General features: G+C 37.2%; 1 protein-coding gene across 1 annotated transcript; it reads right to left on the bottom strand.

Annotated features, from left to right (window-relative positions):
• Positions 1 to 7,829: 7,829 nt before the first annotated feature.
• gadd45bb (growth arrest and DNA-damage-inducible, beta b) lies at positions 7,830 to 9,296 on the bottom strand. The gene is made up of 4 exons (XM_019114848.2): positions 9,073 to 9,296; positions 8,862 to 8,963; positions 8,527 to 8,752; positions 7,830 to 8,097 (listed from the first exon to the last, which is right to left on the bottom strand). The coding sequence occupies exons 1-4, from the start codon at positions 9,114 to 9,116 to the stop codon at positions 7,993 to 7,995; spliced, it is 477 nt and encodes a 158-aa protein (XP_018970393.1). The 5' UTR covers positions 9,117 to 9,296; the 3' UTR covers positions 7,830 to 7,992.
• Between the last annotated feature and the right edge of the window lie 4,064 nt (positions 9,297 to 13,360).

Here is a 13,360-nt window from a genome sequence, read left to right as displayed (position 1 = left end):
AAAAACACTGTAAACAAGATTGTTCTCCATCATTCAATGACAGTAATGGAATAGTACTGTATAAGATGTGTTTGTTCACATTGGTCTGCCAGTTCGTTTACCATTATTGGACTGTTTTTGTTTTGTTTTTTTTGTTTTTTTTTTTGTGAATTTTGCTTTTAGTTTTTTTTTAGATGTTTTTCAGAGCAACTTGACAGCAGGAAGAGAAAGTTAAGCCACCCTCTTGTTTGTCTCCACTGAGCAAGCACTGTTAAAATGATCTGCTCACTCAGACTTTCGGAGAGAATCATTGAACAAGATGACCTCTGATGACCTAAAGTGATCAGGTGGCCTTTGACCTCAGTGCTTAAAGAAGACAAGAAAGAGAAAAAATAGGTTTGCTAACAGCTAAATAAGCAGCTGTAAATGTGTTTCCTATTCCTGTTTTTATAAAATGTGTGAAAAAATCACATTTATTGTTACACATTGAGTTTAAAAAATGGTTGCAATGTTATTAGTATTATGGGATGTAATTTTAGCAAAATACATACATAATTAACAATTCTCAACTTTATGCCATTCAGTAATACAATGTTAACATTCTAACATATTTGATCAAAATATTATTGTTTTAAAATAAAAAATATTTTTATCTTCAAGAATACTTTTTTGTCGATATTTTAGAGTACTTACATGCATTGTCTTAATATAATTTTTAATCACTAACTTAAATTTAATCAGTGTTTACTGTAGCATTTTACCATCTTTTTTTCCCTCTTTTTGCAGTGTTCTCTGAGCAAGTAGCATTATTGATTTAACCCTGAGAAAGTGAAAGGTTAGCTGAAATTCAGCTATACTCATGAATATTGGAATAAAATGTTTTCAGACTCAGAAGCATAATTTTAATGCAAGCATATGCTATGATCCAGATCTGATTCTATACTGAAGATGCAATAATTGATGCATTGCATTACAGAACTGATTAAAAGTCTGACATTTATAAGGTTTGAAGATAAAAAATCTTAAATTTTGTCTATAATTATAGCTTTTGTGCACTGTAGGCAATGTGTGCCACTGTGGTTCTGACCCCGAGGCCTGCATAAATGTTAGGTTTGGCATTAGCAGTCGTCTCTCCACCATTGCTGATTGCCCCAGACTGATTGATTTCTGCAGACGAAACAGGAGCCTAATAATTACTTTCACATATGATCGTAAATACATGGCTTTAGAAATGTTTGCTTGATTGATTCGTTTCAGGCAACACCAAAGTTAGATCTGCCTATTAGTAAAAGCGACAATACAACTCAAAGTGAAAAACGGGTTGGTTTGATCAGGTCTTGCATTTGAAGAATGCAAACAGCCTGTGACATTGATTAAAGCTGATAAACATTTTCTATGTGTTTTTACATTGGTGAGGTGGACATTCTCTGTGTTAAGTTGTTCCAATTTTGCAACCCACTTCATCTGATCAGGGCTTTGTGTGTGGCATTGTGTTTGTGCAGTGTATGCTGTCAGATTACAGGCTCAGAGCTGACGGGCGCGTGCCTCACTTCCCACTGGCTCCAGTACACTTAACTTCTGCTAATCAATCAGTCACAGGAGGGAGTCCATTGTGTTCCCAGCTTCAGTTTAAAGGCACAGAGTGACTGATGAATGAATCTCTGTTACCAACGGTAACCCTCAGTCAGAGAGATAGGGTGTTTCCAGAGTGAGAGACTTCAGAGGAAGTGAAGAAACCACTGAGTGCTCTTATCAAGGTATGATCTGCACTCACCAACATCACAGAAAATAAGCAGTCATAAAACACAGCACCATTCCATCTATACACACAATAATTAACCTATACAATATTCACCCTAGAATGGAAAAATTCTTTGAAGAAGCTCTAAGTGAGTAATTATGATTGTGACGATACACCTTCCGGCATCTGTATGATAAAAACCTTGTTTTTGTAGAATGAAGAGAGTAATTTGAATTTATTTTGATGTGGCTCCTTTTAGTCGCAGAAAATCCATGCATGTGGTAATGCTATTCTTTTTTCAATTCTTCCATATTTACAGACCATTAATCTCCAGTGTCGTAAAAGGAAACATGCTGTGGTGTGAACAGGAAACGTGGGCTGTAAAGTTTTGTATGACATGCTCATGAGTTTATTTATCATAGGACCAGACCAGTGTTTACAAACAAGGTCCCATTGCATCAAGGAGAAGTTGGGTGGATGGATGCAGCATTAGGATTTATTGGTTAATGATATGTTAAGTCTACTGATAAAGTTTATTGTCTACTTTAACTGTATTGGCTAAAATAAGTGTGTCTGAACTTCTATACATTCTTAAAAATAAAGGTTCTTTATTGGCATTCCATGAAGAACTTTTACCATCCATTGAATCATTCCATTGAACAAAAGTTTCTTTATAGTGGGAAAAGATTCTTTAGATTATTAAATGTTCTTCAAACTAAGAAATATTTTAAGAACTGTTCATCGAAAGGTACTTTATGGAACTAAAAATTGTTCTTCTATGTCATCAAAAAAAAAAAAAAAAAAATTTTAGGAGTATAAATTTATTTAGTTCTTATATGCCCACTATCTGTGCTACTAGCAGTGCGTAAGGGCACTTATTTAGGTTAAACGTTTATGTAAATGCACTTTAAAATAAATGAATTGTACAAATGTGCAATTCTGCTTTAGGCTGTTGTTAAACAGACCTTGACATTCAGTCAGAACTAACTGAATCTACTCACAGACATTAAATGTCTTGTGAGTCTTAAAAGTCATGTGACTGCTTTGTTTGGCATTGCACAAAAGTGGACAACATAATGAACGCAGTGATGAGAGGGTCTTATTTTTCTCAGCCCCTGACCTTGGCTCAGCAGACCACATGAACTCATTAGTGTGTCAGAAAGAGAGGGTGACCCAGCTGCACATGACTCTTGTTCTGACTTTACACTAGCTCAACAGCATGGCTATGACCCCAGTTATGCATAGCACATTTTAATCTGTTTTGTTTTATATTGACTTGTGAGATTAAATAATAGTAATTTTTGTGATTAATAAAGTAAAATCCTTCACACATCTGAATGGTTCTATCCAAATATTATTTATATATATATATATATATATATATATATATATATATATATATATATATATATATATATATATATATATATATATTTTTTTTTTTTTCTCTCTCTCTCTCTCTCTCTCTCTCTCGCTCTCTCTCTAAGTATATATATATACACTGAACAAAATTATGAACGCAACACTTTGGTTTTTGCCTCAATTTTTCATGAGCTGAACTCAAAGATCTAATACTTTTTCTATGTACACAAAAGGCCTATTTCTCTCAAATATTGTTCACAAATCTGTCTAAATCTGTGTTCGTAAGCACTTCTCCTTTCCTGAGATAATCCATCCACCTCACAGGTGTGGCATATCAAGATGCTGATTAGACAGCATGATGTGATTAGACAGGTGTGCCTTAGGCTGGCCACAATAAAAGGCAACTCTAAAATGTGCAGTTTTACTGTATTGGGGGTCCGGGGGTGGGTGGTGGGGTAACTAGTCAGTATCTGGTGTGACCACCATTTGCCTCATGCAGTGCAACACATCTCCTTTCGCATAGAGTTGATCAGGTTATTGATTGTGGCCTGTGAAATGTTGGTCCACTCCTCTTCAATGGCTGTGCGAAGTTGCTGGATATTGGCAGGAACTGGAACACGCTGTCGTATACGCCGATCCAGAGCATCCCAAACATGCTCAATGGGTGACATGTCCGGTGAGTATGCTGGCCATGTTTTCAGTTTCCAGGAATTGTGTACAGATCCTTGCAACATGGGGCCAGGCATTATCATGCTGCAACATGAGGTGATGGTCGTGGATGAATGTCACAACAATGGGCCTCAGGATCTCAACACGGTATCTCTCTGCATTCAAAATGCCATCAATAAAATCCACCTCTGTTCATTGTCCATTACAGACACATGCCCATACCATAACCCCACTGCCACCATGGGCCACTTCATCCACAATGTTGACATCAGCAAACCGCTCAACCACACGACCCCATACACGCTGTCTGCCATCTGCGCTGTACAGTGAAAACCGGGATTCATCCATGAAGAGAACACCTCTCCAAAGTGCCAGACATTATCGGATGTGAGCATTTGCCCACTCAAGTCTGTTACGACGAAGAACTGCAGTCAGGTCGAGACCCCGATGAGGATGATGAGTATGCAGATGAGCTTCCCTGATACGGTATCTGACACTTTGTGCAGAAATTCTTTGGTTATGCAAACCGATTGTTGCAGCAGCTGTCCGGGTTGCTGGTCTCAGAGGATCTTGGAGGTGAAGATGTTGGATGTGGAGGTCCTGGGCTGGTGTGGTTACACGTGGTCTGCGGTTGTGAGGCTGGTTAGATGTACTGCCAAACTCTCTGAAACGCCTTTGGAGATGGCTTATGGTAGAGAAATGAACATTTAATTCATGGGCAACAGCTCTGGTGGACATTCCTGCAGTCAGCATGCCAACTGCACACTCCCTCAAAACTTGAGACATCTGTGGCATTGTGCTGTGTGATAAAACTGCACATTTTAGAGTTGCCTTTTATTGTGGCCAGCCTAAGGCACACCTGTGCATTAATCATGCTGTCTAATCAGCATCTTGATATGCCACACCTGTGAGGTGGATGGATGATCTCGGCAAAGGAGAAGTTCTCACTAACACAGATTTAGACAGATTTGTGAACAATATTTGAGAGAACTAGGCCTTTTGTGTACATAGAAAAAGTCTTAGATCTTTGAATTCAGCATGAAAAATGGGGGCAAAAACAAAAGTGTTGCGTTTATTTTTTTTTTGTGTGTACAGTGTTTTTTTTATATATTATATATAGTGTGTTTTTTTTTGTGTGTGTCTGCACAACAGATAAATCATGTATATTTATAAAGCTCATAGAATATTTTCTGTTGGAATAAATATGGAAAAGAATCTTTGAACCTGTTGATCAGCCTGTGGTTTTCTTTGTTTCATGATCTTAAAATAGCTTGCCCTATGAATATACACACTACAAACATCATAATTCTAATGTGCTGTGTTCAGACTTATACTATAATGTTTATGTCTGATTTCAAAACCCCACCATGCTTTTCAGTGAATATTTGTGTCAGTGACATGCTCAAATATAGCTCAGTATAAGAATAGAACATGCAGTCAGACTATTCATAGCAGTGGCTGTTACCTCAGTATAGCAAGTATCATTGTTAAAGGGCTGTGCTATTGCTGCCATGGAAATAAGAGCCTTCTGTTCCTGTTTTTCTTCTATTTTCTCCCTCCGGCTTGACGTCAGTGCAGCCGTGAAGTGCGCAGCTCAACCCAGCAGCCGCCCAGGGTTCGACCATGCTTTAGTCATGTCTGTCTGCAGAGGAGCTCGTCAACGTTGGCTTTGTGCACGTACAAGAGCCTTGGGGCAGAAAACACTGTTTTCTCTCTGGCTTTTACAATGATGACACAAATATATCTGTCAGTTGCTAACTGATCCACCCCACCGAAACAATGGCCCCTGTTGATGACTTCATGAAGTGGGTGATTATTGCTCACTAACTTTCTTCTCATCACTGTTCTTGAATTGTGCCATTGTTTTTTTTTTTGTTTTTAACCTCTCGTTCAGTAACTGAACATTTTTTTAGGCACAAGGAAACTGTAAACACTGCCACATGTGAGAACACAGCTTCCTGTGAAAATACAGACATGGCTTTCAAACCATTCCATACAGCATGATACATTCTCAAGAAAAGGCTGATACTCAGCCAGTGCAGATGTAGCAATCTCTGAGTCATCTGTTTGACATTATTTACTTCATATTACTAAAGTAGTAGTAGGAAACATCCCCAGACGTCTTAGTTGGATTTTAAGGGAATATAGTGTGAGTCAATACAGTCTTGTGGGAAGTCAGAGCACACCCATAGTTTTGAGGATGTGGGGTCTAACACGTGCAGTAAAGGCAGAATCTTTCATCCAGTCTACTACACTGTCTGCAGAGTTAATGGGACAATCACAGGGTATGTGATCTCAGCAGACTTCTCACGCATGTTTTCTGTGGGCTGCAGGCAGCCTGACCTTTCACAGTCACCAAAGAAAAGGTCATTGAAGTCAGGGTTATCAAGCTATTTTCCCCTCCTTTTTTGGTCTTCTGAAGAACAGAAGTGTGTGACTAATAAGATGTTTGTGCATGTTTTAATGTCAAGTCAATAAAGGCACTGTTCTTTTGAAAGAAATATTACTATATGAATAAGGCTATGTTCATATTGCAAGCCTTAGTGCTCAACTCTGATTTGTTTGACTGTTTGCATTATGTTTACATTTCAAACTTACCCGCATGCACAAAAGAACTATAACAAAGACAGCACACGGTGCGCTGTAAGACGGAAGCATGTCAGTATTTATAAAGTGATGTACCATGGAAGCCAATGAATTTGTATGCAGGTGGTAAGAAGGACGAAGATGAGGAAAAACAGCATAGTATATTTTTCTCTCAAGTTTTGTCTAGGGTCGTTACTGTAATACTTACACCTCAGTGTCCTTCCACTGACTACCTGACTTCAATATTAATCCAGTGACCAAAGAACTATAAGTATTAAAAATTTTAGGAGTGAATCCTGTCAGCTCAGAATTGTGATGAATGTCGATCTAGAGTCTTGTAAAAGTCATATGTATTCTTACATGACTGTTCAGACTGAGGTTGCATTGAAAAACATCTGATTTGTATCTGATTTAACACCAAAGTGGCACAAATCAGAATAAAAAAATCTGATTCCATATGGTTTGTGCTGTTCACAATGTTATATTTGTGTTATATTTGGGACACTTTAGCTTAAGCCACTTTGGTTTTTGGCTCAGGGGGTAGTATTGGTATTGGTGTAAGTGCAATGGTATTGATTTTATGTTTTTGTTGTTGTTTTTATTTGTGTAATTCCTCTGTCATCCTTTTATATGCAGGAAGATATTAAAAAAGCAATTGCAGAATGTCTATCTGCAGAATTGTTTCCACATGTTCATTTTACACCCCTTTTGCAAATAAATCCCTGTGTTTGAGAAACAGATAAGGAGCCACTTATGTTTGTACACATTGTGCTGCATCTAGGCTGCATGATTTATGATGTGTGTGTTTTCCAGTATCAATATGTGAACAGCTATCTTCTTGAATAATATTTCTTTACCCTTAATCAGAACTGTCTGTTGTCCCACAGAACAATTTAAGTCCCTTTCTTCCTTATTGTATGCTTAAAATAACATATGATAGGATAATACTTGTCTATAAGGAAGCAAGAATATATTAAATAATTAGTTTTTGTTATGAACTCTGAAGCTCTGACAGGTTTTATAATGTCCAACAAGCTGCACTTTCTGTTTTTAAATCTGGCATAAAAAACACAACAGGAACTGTTCATTTCAAATCATTAAGCATAAAATTTATTTCATAAGAAAAAAAGTAAACATTTGTAAATTTATAAATAACCAAATATATTATTTGTTGTGAACAACATCAGCATTATGCATAAATAAGAATTAAGACAAATTCGGTCCTTAAATAGCAGTCTCTTTTTAAGGCAGAGGTTCTTTTCCTCTGTAGACCCATCACAATATTATCAGGTCTGAGTCCTGTATTATTCATTCTCCCCCCACGTGGAGTGAAAGCAAAGTGCGGCCATACGCCACCGTCCAGATCCCCTAGCATCCTTGCTGCATCCCTTAAGAGGTACAGCACAGTCCACCGACCACCCTGGTGCTCTTCTGTTTGGTCCCTGTGAGGGGAGGAGACCGATCATGTGATATGTGGGGAGTGTGGGAATGTCTCTATTGTATTCTGTGACTTTTAGAATTCCATAAACATGGAGGCGTAAGCTCCATAATGGACTATTAGACAGTCCCCTTTAATTGATGAGTATGTCCTCATGACGGTTGAAGGACAGCATCAATATTCCGGTTCTCTGCAGCACATTTCAGTGCACAGCACCTCAACGCTCTTGCAGGGCAATGGAGGGCACCCACTGGTTCCTGCAACGGCTTTCCTTGCAGTAACTCCCTACTTCATTCAGCTTGAGATGCTCGGCTTGTGGGTTCTATGAGGAGAAACGAAATATGATTAGTATTGCATATCTTTGACAATAGCTTGTTTGTTACTTTCCCAGTTTGCGTTAAGGGTGTGAACTGTGGTGGGGGTGGGAGAGAGGGTGTCTTACAAGTAGCCTACAACAGTTCTTTTTTTATACATTTCCAGTGAGGTTTAAAACATTTCAAAGTTAGTCTAAGCAACTGTACTTTTAAGCAACTGTACGCTTTTTGGAAACGTTTAGCGAAACTCGTTTGGGACACATTGGCAAACCTGTCATTTTTCATAAATATTTATCTTTACATACCAGAAAAAACGCTTTTGTTGTGATTAAAAAGTTAGTAAGATAGTTAGCGACGACAAAAGCTATATGAACAAACTGCACCCCTCTCCCAAATGTTACACTACGTGTATTTGTAATATGCATAATAATACTTACAGTTACAAGTATGCAGTGGAGGTCTCTTGGTTCATTGGCGTTGCTGTCAGTGGAGAGCGGCTCCTCGAGAACCTGTGCTAAACGCCTCATGCCGGAGACGCGCACTATGTTGATGTCGATGTCGCAGCAGAACGCTTGGATGAGCGTGAAGTGGATCTGAAGCGCAACGTCATTCTCGTCCTCCTCATCGGTCGCTAAAACGCAGAGGACCACGCTGTCTGGATCCCTGTAGAGGTTAATAAATGCGTTTAATTTAATATGCACTTCAGTTTTTAAAATCTGGTCCAATGCATAGCCTATCACTGAATTCTATTTAGATTGAATAAAATACTTACACATTCATGAGCTGTGCAGACTCGTAGACTCCTACTGTCAGACAGTTTTGTCGTTGTGCAGCTACTAGCAGCTCCTCGAGAGCTTCACGCACAGTTTCCATTCTTTAAAGAGAAAAATGACCAGTTTTAACTATTGAAACCCCTTAAAAATGAAAATAAATCTTTTTGAGACTCTTCGTTTGAAATAATGATAAAAAAACAAGTCACTTACTTTCTGTCAGTGCTGTTGCATCCAACAAGTTCTTCCAGAGTCATGTTTGTCCTTAAATTATATTATAATCCAGAAATCGAAATGTGCTCCAAATTATATAATTCCAGTGAATGGCGATATTTGACGGTAGTAGTAATCCACAGAGATTTCGAGTGGTTTCTCTCTCGCACTGCTCAGATACTTCTCTCTACAGCACTGTCTCGACTCGTGTTTGACTCGAAGCCGTGGGAGCCGGAGTTTTTAAAGCAGGAGTAGCGTAGTAGGCGTGGTTGAAACTGCGGCCGAAACCGCATGCTAATTGGCCAACGAGGTTTCTATGGAGTCTCCTATTGTGCGAAGTATTGTGTCAACTGCGGTTGGCTTTGTGTAAGGAACGATCAAGGGGCTATTCTCCATAATGAAATCCTGCAGGCTAATTTGTTAAAAATGAAAACTCATGAATATTGATCAATTGCTTGTAGATTAACAGTTTTTTGTCAACTGCACCCAAGTGATAGTACACGAAGTTTTTTTTTTTTTTTTTTTTTTTTTTTTAACATTTTAAAAGATAACAAATATACAATTATATTATAGGGGGAGAGTGGGGACTGTTGCAACACTTTTTTGCATTTCCATCAGTTTCTAAGAGACTGTTTATATTGGAAAGACTGTTTGTATTGCCCAAATTTGAATAGGCTACAGTAAAGCATCTGTCAGATTACTCACCCAAACTGCTGTAACATGTGTAGGCTACATATGATAATATATGAATTTTTTTTTCTTGAATAGACAAAGTCAATTCAATTCCCTGACCCCACAAGAGGGGGTAGTTGCAACAGTCCACAGGGGCAGTTGCAGCATTCATTAAAATGTAATCAAAATCATTCTTAAATATCATTTTGCGATTTCTTTATTTTATTTGTGCACAGACAGAGTCTTCAATAGTTACATTGGCTGTATAAAAACAAAGAATAGTGGAAAAAACAAGTAACAACCATGTTTTGGTTAATTATTACAATACATGTTAACAGCAAAATATTAATTTAATCAAAATCAAAATCAAGACACTGAAATTTAATAATAGCCTACTATGTTAACTTCTAGAAAATTTTCTAAAGGGCCAGTTGCATAAACATAGCACTGTTAAGACTGGGTCTTAACAACTAGCCGTTAACCGGGTAATCAGTTTTACTTTTAAAAATTAAAATCAGGGAAATCTACAGTTTTATGTAACTGACCATAAAGAAATTTGCAATAGTGTGTGTGTGTGTTTGTGTGTGTATGTGCATGTGATGTATGCGTGTGACAAAGAGAGGGTGAGAGTGAAGGAAATTAGTCCACCTTAGACTCAAACAGATTTTTAACCTATTTACTTAAATAAAGAAGGAGAGATACCTTACTATTGAACTGGATTCTTTCATAAAATTACAATTTTGTGCCAAGCTTTTTCATCAATGTTGTGGTAAGGGACAGCATGTTGGGACGGTTGCAACGTGCTGCAACTGTTCCTACACTGGCAGCCATGATAAAACTTGGTATATTAGCTTGACACAATATCTTTGGAACATGCTATGCCTACGAGAAGCTAAGAAAACACTGATTAACACTGATTATTGCAAACGGCAGTATGACAAAAAAAAAAAACGGATCTTAAAAAAATACTTTTTTTTTACTATGAAAATTCATTTTTGTTGATGGAATGGTCACATGGCTGATTTATTTCAGGAAGGATGTGGAGTTAATTGAGCATGTGCAGTATGAATATAATCACGACTTTTTAAACATTTAATTAATTATTGAATTATTTTTTTATTTTTTTATTTTTTTTAGTGCAAAAGACGTTATGTTTGCACATTAAACAATCAGTAAAAAAAAAAAATCATAATATGAACTTATATACGTGAGACTGCTACATGCAAACAAATACATTCAGATAAATTAAAAAAGGTTAATTAATATAATAAAATATGAAACCATTACTTAACCTTCAGCATATATTGCGTCATTCATTTCCGTAATTCATTGCATTTATCAAACAGTCCTGAGCCCCTGTTATACTGTCTTCTTTGTTCAGCGCTCCATCTGGTGGCGAGAACTGCACCTCCTCATGGAGGCCCGAGCACGAGGATAGGAACATGTGCGGGCATGCCATTACGATGATCACGAAGGTACACATTCGGTGATTACATCAAAACTAATAACTACATTTAAAATGACACGAACTTCGGTGGTTTCGATGATAATGGCCAGATATCATGAGCTTAAACTGTTCAACTTTAATGTTATGTTAGATTGCTATAATGTGTTATAAAAAAATAAAGATGAGCTGTGAATGGAAACACGAAGTGGAAGATTACTTGATTGTAAGAGGAAAGCCATTTTGCATGGGAATTAGCTCAATCATGGCTGTCGTGATTACATCAGTTGAATAAGATTATAGTTTGACAAAGTTCCTAGGACCATAAATCAACTGTTGACAACGTGTTTATCATCTTAATCCTTTATCAAGTGACATTAATACCCCTATGGCCTTGCAAATTTATCAAGCTGGCTAATAGCTCTTCACCTGGCTCCACAGAATGATCAGAAAGTTAGTAGCCTATTGTAAAATAATGAATCAATGAATAAGTCAGACGATTAAAATCTTGTAAGTCATGTACACAATTTAATTTATACATTTTGATATTTCTCAACTTTAATCAATATTCACTTATTGATTAAAATATTTGAGAATTACTCTCACTTTTTTATCTACTTCCACTATTTCTTATGTTTTGTAATTAACAACTGGCGTATAAATAAATGTAAGCATTTCAATAGCCTAATTTTCTGAATTAGGCTACAATTCCTCCATCACTGTTCTGCTACCACAGACAACCGTTGCCTTGGGGTCTCTGCCTTATAGGTTGTCTCGTTAGTTCCTGAAGAAACGCCACTGACCCTGGTTACTCTTCATACATGCCCCCAATCTTCTGTTCCTCCTTGCCAGATCAGTGTCAATATTGGACTTGACCTGCAATCATCCAGATCATGCAATCCTCTGGAGTTTGTCTGTCACGTATCTTGAGTAATTTCTCTATTAATTTCAGTCATTTTATTTAAAAATAATAATGAAAATATGTTTTTAAATGATTTACTATGAGAGGTACTATTTACTAAATGAGAGGTTTGTCAACCCCTGCTGGTACATGAAGATATTGTATTGATATGGGCTAATTCTAAATATACAGAAGTTTCTTTAAAAAAATAACTAAGAAATTAAATACCACTTCAAATAACAGATCAGCATATACAGTCGAGGCCAAAAATATTGGTCCCCTTGGTAAATATGATCAAAAAAGGCTGTGAAAATTCATCTGCATTGTTAATCCTTTTGCTTTTTTATTTAAAAAAATCAAACAAATGTATCCTTTCATTGGATAATAAGAATTTAAAATGGGGGGAAACATCATTATGAAATAAATGTTTTTCTCTAATACACATTGGCCACAATTAATAGCCCCCTTTTATTCAATACTTTTTGAAACCTCCATTTGCCAGTTTAACAGGTCTAAATTTTCTCCTATAGTGCCTGATGAGGTTAGAGAACACATGACAAGAGATCAGAGACCATTCCTTCATCCAGAATCACTCCAGACCCTTTAGATTCCCAGCTCCATGTTGGTGCTTCTCCTCTTCAGTTCACTCCTCTCATTTTCCGTAGGGTTCAGGTCAGAGGACTGGAATGGCTATAGCAGAAGCTTGGTTTTGAGTTCAGTGACCCATTTCTGTGTTGTTTTTGAGGTTTGTGTTTGGGTTATTGTACGGTTGGAAGATCCAAACATGGCCCTTTATAAGATTTCTAACAGAGTCAATCACTTACTGATTTTTTATCTGTTGGTATTTGATAGAATCCATGATGCCATGTGTCTAAACAAGATGTCCAGGAACTCCAGCAGAAATATAGGCCCACAACATCAAAAATACAGCAGTATATTTCATTGTACACATGGGGTACTTTTTTTCCTCTATGTTCACCAAACCCATCTTGAGTGTTTGCTGCTAAAAAGCTAATTTTTAGTTTCATCTGATCATAGAAGCCATTCCCATTTAAAGTTCCAGTCATGGCTGATAACTGAATATGCTTTAGTTCGTTTTTGAATGAGCTAGGAGAATTTTTCTTGTAACCCTCCCAAACAACATGTTTTGATGTAGGTTCTGTTTGACAATTTTTTTTAAAGGTTTTCTGAACCGGAGACTCAACTATTTTCTGCAATTCTCCAGCTGTGACCCTTTGAGAGTCTTTAGCTACTCAAACTCTCCTTCTCAC

This window comes from Cyprinus carpio, chromosome A2, assembly GCF_018340385.1.
Source record: "Cyprinus carpio isolate SPL01 chromosome A2, ASM1834038v1, whole genome shotgun sequence".
Taxonomy (NCBI): Eukaryota; Metazoa; Chordata; class Actinopteri; order Cypriniformes; family Cyprinidae; genus Cyprinus; species Cyprinus carpio.
The sequence above is the reverse complement of the archived record's forward strand: the minus strand, read 5'-3'. Positions and strand labels throughout refer to the sequence as shown.